This window comes from Wasmannia auropunctata, unplaced genomic scaffold (assembly GCF_000956235.1).
Source record: "Wasmannia auropunctata unplaced genomic scaffold, wasmannia.A_1.0 LD335207.1, whole genome shotgun sequence".
NCBI classification, from domain to species: domain Eukaryota; kingdom Metazoa; phylum Arthropoda; class Insecta; order Hymenoptera; family Formicidae; genus Wasmannia; species Wasmannia auropunctata.
The window spans coordinates 28,083-34,029 of NW_012027683.1; the positions used below are offsets into that span (position 1 = coordinate 28,083).

At 44.5% G+C, this 5,947-nt stretch overlaps 1 protein-coding gene across 1 annotated transcript; it reads left to right on the forward strand.

The window, feature by feature from the left end:
- Nucleotides 1–1,768: 1,768 nt before the first annotated feature.
- LOC105457548 (beta-1,3-galactosyltransferase 5-like) lies at nt 1,769–4,072 on the forward strand. Its single transcript, XM_011702268.1, has 2 exons — nt 1,769–2,107; nt 2,453–4,072. Exons 1-2 carry the CDS (start codon nt 1,975–1,977, stop codon nt 3,553–3,555), a joined length of 1,236 nt encoding a protein of 411 aa, XP_011700570.1. The 5' UTR covers nt 1,769–1,974; the 3' UTR covers nt 3,556–4,072.
- Nucleotides 4,073–5,947: the final 1,875 nt, after the last annotated feature.

The following is a 5,947-nucleotide window of genomic DNA, read 5'->3' on the forward strand; positions in this document are numbered from 1 at the left end:
TAAAACTGATAAGCATTGCTATAAAACGTTTTGACGTGCTATAAAAAATTTTGATGTTTTAGCATTTATTTTGACTTTCGCACAAAATTATTTTGATTATTGAACAAAAATTATTTTCAGATCTGGATTTAGCAAAAGTGTTCTTTCCGTGTACTACCAAGACAACATAAAACGTCTTTTAGATGTCTTTTATATTTTATATTTCAGATACTTCTACGAGAACTATCTAAAAATTGTCTAAAAAGACTAAAAAAATGTTTTATGCGTCGATTTTAAATTTTGTGTTGTCTGGGTATTATATTGGCTTCTAATACCTACAGACGTGTAACTTCGACAGAAGTCTAATTAACTTAAATTAACTTTAAGTAATATCTGTACTAATTTACGTCAACAAAATTGCTGTACAATAAATTGCTGTACTTACACCTTTGAAAATCCGCATAGATTTTTCAAAAAAAAAATTTCCAAAAATAGCCTTCTTTATTAGACTGCCGAAGATAAAAAGCTTTTTTAAGACTCACCGAGCAGTATCATATTGATGGTACGAGGAAACGCTGATAAACGCTTGCATTTCAAGCACGTAACGCCAATACATTTGTTATGCGGCCTGACACTGTAAAACATTCATGGGGTTCTACTAGCTTCCGCCGGATATATGTTGATATATGAACGACAGTCGGATAGAAGATACGCATACAGAATGATCTGGCACCGTCGCCAAAGTAACATAACGCGGCCGGGATTTTTCTACAAAGCCAACCCTCACATGGGAAATTTTTTAAATAGACCCTGATAAAAATTTTGCTTGGAATTCTTTATATAATTTTTCGGAATTTCTACATAAATTGCAGAATTTTTTATAGTTTCTGTCTAACTTTATAACTTTTTAGAAAATTTTACAGATTTTTTAATATTAATTTATATAAATTGAAACATGTTTCTAAAGTCTACATATTTTTTACAATTTTTTGTACGTGTAAATTCTACAAAAATATTGTAAGATTTAAAATTTGTATGAAGATTATTTATAAAATCAGAAAAAGTTTAAGATATTTTTTTAATATCTTTAAATTTAAAATCTTTTAAATTTAAAATATGAAAAATTCTTAAAAATATAAAATTTTTTTTACCGGAAGATCTCTTTTCGATTTTCACAATTTTTAAATATAGCGAAATGACCCAGTCAACACGAAGTCCAAAAAAGTCCGTTAATTTAAACCATTTAAATTTAAAATATGAAAAATTCTTAACAATATAACATTTTTCTCACCAAGAGATCTCTTATCAATTTTCGCAATTTTTAAATATAGCGAAATGACCCAGTCAACGCGAAGTCCAAAAAAGTCCGTCCATTTAAACCATTTAAATTGCCACTAAACTGCACAAGTCGCGCCATCTGACGACGATAGACGCAAGTAGAAGGCGCGCCGCCAACGGTAACGGCACCCCGTCGATGGTACCCGTCGCGACGCCCGCTGACGACGGAAGTGGTGGGAAGTGGAGGGAAGTGAATCTCCCCTCGGTGTAGAGGTGCAACTCCGGATCGCCGTCGACGACGTCCATCAACGTCGGAGTGCGCGAACAAACAACGTGCAAGCGTGTGATGTGACGCGCTAGGAAAGCTTGGACGAGACCCGTCCTCTTGGAAGCGGGGGCGCAACGGATTCGCGCGGAACCAGGGTCGGCCGCGATCCTCCTCCGTCCCCACCGCCGCGGATGAGCGAACGGGCGGACGACGGACGGTGAGTAGGGCCCAGCGCGCAGTATGGGAATAATCTGTCGTACGGCGGCACGTAGCGGTGCTCCGATCCGCGGTGGGGTCCACGAGGGAGCGACGACGGCCGTCAGGTCGTCTGGCGCGCGACGTGCACGATGATATATAATCCTCGCCGGTGATTTCGCGACGCGAAGATAAAAGGAAAAGAAGAGTGAGGAGAGAGAAAGAGAGAAGAGTGACCAGAGCAAGCATTCGTCATGTTCCACTATCTACATCTCAGGAGTCGTTTTCTACAGACCCTGATCCTCGCGCTGATCGGCCTGACCTTCTACGCGTACTACCGCACCGCCGCGTACGATGTTCGCCAATACAGCTTGCCACGAAACACCAGTAAGCATCTATAATATTGTTACATTATGAGAAATTATTAAACCTGCTGTTTCGATTTATATATAATAAATTTGAAGATCAACCGATGCCTGTGTTGCCAATTAATTTGTTTATTAATTAATTCAAGTTGCTTACAAGCTCTCTTTTATTTTCTCTTGCCAAAGAATTAAATAAAGACTTGTTGTAACGAGGACAAGGACTGCACGCTGCAGGACGTTGATTTATTTAATTTAAATAAAATTTAACTTTAATTTAATTTAAAGCACATGGGCAAAGTGTTTCTGAGCATTTTTTCTGACATATTTCTTTGCCACCTGATCGTCACCCAGAATTAATGAATTTCAGGTTACTCCGCATATCAAGACGGCCTTCACGTGCACACGAATCTCAGCCAGTCGAAAAACTCCAGCTCGGACAGCATGTCTCTGAGCCCGTACGCAGCGCACAACTCCAGCAACAGCTCCTCGATTTTCATCACCACGCTGTCAACGTCCTCCAGCGTGCAGTCCTTGTCCTCGTCGTCTTCCGTGAGCACGTTGGTCAGCAGCTCGAGGCAGAGCGCGAACGAGAAGCTTCAGACGGCACGAGTTATCAACGTGACCAAGTCGGCGCCGATCGCGGTTCGCAACGATTCGGCGCGCGCCATATACGAGGCCGGGCACACCGTGTCGATCGCCGAGCGCTGCCCGAATCTCGGCAAGGACATGGATCTGGTGGTAATCATAATGTCCGCGCCGACCCATCTCGAAGCGCGAACAGCGATCCGACAGACCTGGGGGCACTACGGCCAGCGCAGCGATATGAGCGTGCTCTTCATGCTCGGCACCACCCTCGATCCGAGAGTGGAGACGATCCTGCGCAAGGAGCAGAACATGTACAACGACGTGATACGCGGTCGCTTCCTCGACTCGTACTCGAATCTCACGCTCAAGACCATCTCGACGTTGGAGTGGGTGGACACCTACTGCTCCAAGGTGAGGTATCTGCTGAAGACCGACGACGACATGTTCATCAACGTGCCGCGGCTGTTGGCGTTCGTGTACAAGCACGCGAAAGACCGTAACGTGATATTCGGCCGGCTGGCGAGAAAGTGGAAGCCGATCCGGAACCGCAAGAGCAAGTACTACGTGTCGCAGGCGCAATTCCAGCAGCCTGTATTCCCGGACTTCACCACCGGTCCGGCGTACCTGCTGTCGAGCGACACGGTGCGACGTCTGTACGACGCCGCCCTGGACCAGACGTATCTGAAGCTCGAGGACGTGTTCACCACGGGGATCGTCGCGCACCGGCTCGGCATCAAGCGCTCGCACGCCAACGAGTTCCTGAACAAGCGGATACAGTACACCGCCTGCAACATCCAGCGCGGCATCAGCATACACATGGTCAAGTACAGCGAACAGTTTGACCTGTGGAAGAAGCTGCTCGACGGTAAGAGTAAGTGCAAGTGATAACCGGCCGGGCGGCTGAAGGCGACGAAGGTCCTACGCTTGACCCTGGCGAACCAAGTGGTGCGATCGTTACCGCCTTAATGCGATTCGAGTGCCGGTTATACGCGCCGACCGGCTGACGCGATACCAACCGTCGTCGTTTCACTGACGACCTCTCTCGCACACGTATACCCATATAGCCCCGCGCGCGCGCGCACGCACATGTATTCGGTTCCAACTTCGAGTGAGTGGCACATACACACGCAACAACATACATACATACATGTACACACATACACGGAGGGTATAGTGAGAAATTGTGTGCCGCAAAACCCGACGCAGAGAATCTCGCCGCTTGAATTTTTTACACGAAGCACTCGATCGTGTCACCAAATCGGGCTTCTCCTCACGGAGGTCGAACGAAAGTGATAAATCTTTTATCCCTGGAGGATCTCCGGGGGCTGAAAGACGGAATCTGCTATTTTGTATCTTTTATATATATTTCTGTGAATTCCAAAGAAATATTTTTATTGTCGTAGAATTAATTTTGTAAAATATTCCGTGGTAATGTAAAGAAATTTCATTTTCTCGAGAAGAGAGGGAGAAGAGGCGTCTCCTGCGCGTGAGGATAGTCACAAAATAATTCTATAATTTTGTCGACCTCTGATCTTTTTCCTTTTACGTCCCGGTGCTAAACTATCATATAAATACGATCGCCCGCGTTTTCGTTGCACGTTTAGTATAGCGGATGAGGGTAACCGTAATTTTCCTATACACCGGCGATGTATCCCCTCGTTTGAGATATATCGAACAACGTCGGACAACCACATCCGGCATCGAAGTGTACGGAAAGAACAAGGGACAATATTTTTACGACGGTAGGATGGCTATACCGTTCACAGATTCCCAAGAATTCTTTTCCGTAATCAGCAGTCTCGTCGTCGTACGGTACGTTACACGCGTACTCATCGACGACATCCGATCTGCGGTGTAATCAGGTCAAAGTAGATATCTAACAGGATGTATCGGATATCATGTACTTTCTCTCAATTAAGAAGAGAATCCGGGGACGGATTTTTTTTTTTTCTTTCTGACGACTCGAGAATTAAAGTGCCATTTAATATTCAATATACATTCCGACGAACGTCGTCCAGTTACGTTTCTATAGTGTCCAGGTCGAACAATTTCGTAATGGTCGCTAATCTTATCATTGTCGTCGTTTCAACTGTCGGGATTCCAATTTTCAACCCGCGCTCGACGAAATACGGATAAATCTCGCATCTCGTGAAACGTATATACGCACGGTGAAAACGGTGGTGTGTGTATATACGTTTACGTAATTACAATCCCCCGTGATTCAAAACCCACGCCGCGAGAGAGGAGAAGAGCGGGCTATCTCGTCGCCGATTATTGCGCGTCGCGCGGCGCGTTATTGCGCCAATCGAGAGCGGTGGCCGCACGCCCGAGATGCGAAATAAATGTGTCACGATGAATGGAGAGTGCCCCGGAGCGACTTCCCTCCTCCATCTCGTTCCTCTTACCCTTGCCTCCCCCTTTCCCCTCCCCCCTCCCGCCTCCTCCCGTGCCCTCCCCCGAATATTATCTAGTCATCGTCTGGATAATATGCCGCGTGATAACGCGGACGGGTACTCGCGCGCCCGATATCGGCCGTGCCTCCCCTCGCGTTCGCATTCACCAGGCGCATTCTCGTTATCGCCTCGTTTTATTTTTTCGTATCCTGCGGAAGTATTGTTAGGTATTATACTTCCGCTTTCCGGTGCCATATGTCCGAGGCGACGATTACAAGCCGATTTTCGGGCCCCGTGGCGGCGCGATGAAATGTTAAAAGAGGAAAGAAAGAAGCGCGATACATATGCCGGAGAGGGACCGAGAGATTCCCGGATGGACGGGATGAAGAGATTATTTTCCGACGATAAGATCCTCAGTCCTTGAGTCTCCTACGATTATTAAATGGATATAGTCTGATTTTATTATTAACATAAGTATAGATTCTCCTTTTATTTATTATTATTAAGTATACAAATACTCCTTTTACTTTTTATGATTATATTATGATTATAGTTATTTAGTTACTTTTTATAATTATCGTTTACGAATATTATATATTTTTTTATGGATGCTTCTGTTAATGATTTTAAAGTTGGAGAATCGCTACGTCATTTGCAATCTCGCTGTCCCGTCCACACCGGTACACCGCTCACATCGACATTAATTATAATCGTAGTTTTTATATTTTATCTGGGAACTTACACGTATTATGTTCCTAATGCGTCGCGTTTTTGAAAGAAAAAACACGTATTATATTTTATTAGCGTATTATTATTATTATTATTATTATTTAATTATTATAGCCTTGTTTTATGCTGCTCCTTCGCTTTTCTAACGTCTTTCG

Excerpts from the sequence above, each read along its gene's own strand:
- LOC105457548 (XM_011702268.1), top strand. The coding sequence starts at position 1,975 with ATGTTCCACTATCTACATCTCAGGAGTCGTTTTCTACAGACCCTGATC. Across the intron at positions 2,108-2,452 it reads CAGCTTGCCACGAAACACCA|GTTACTCCGCATATCAAGAC; the intron begins GTAAGCATCTAT and ends AATGAATTTCAG.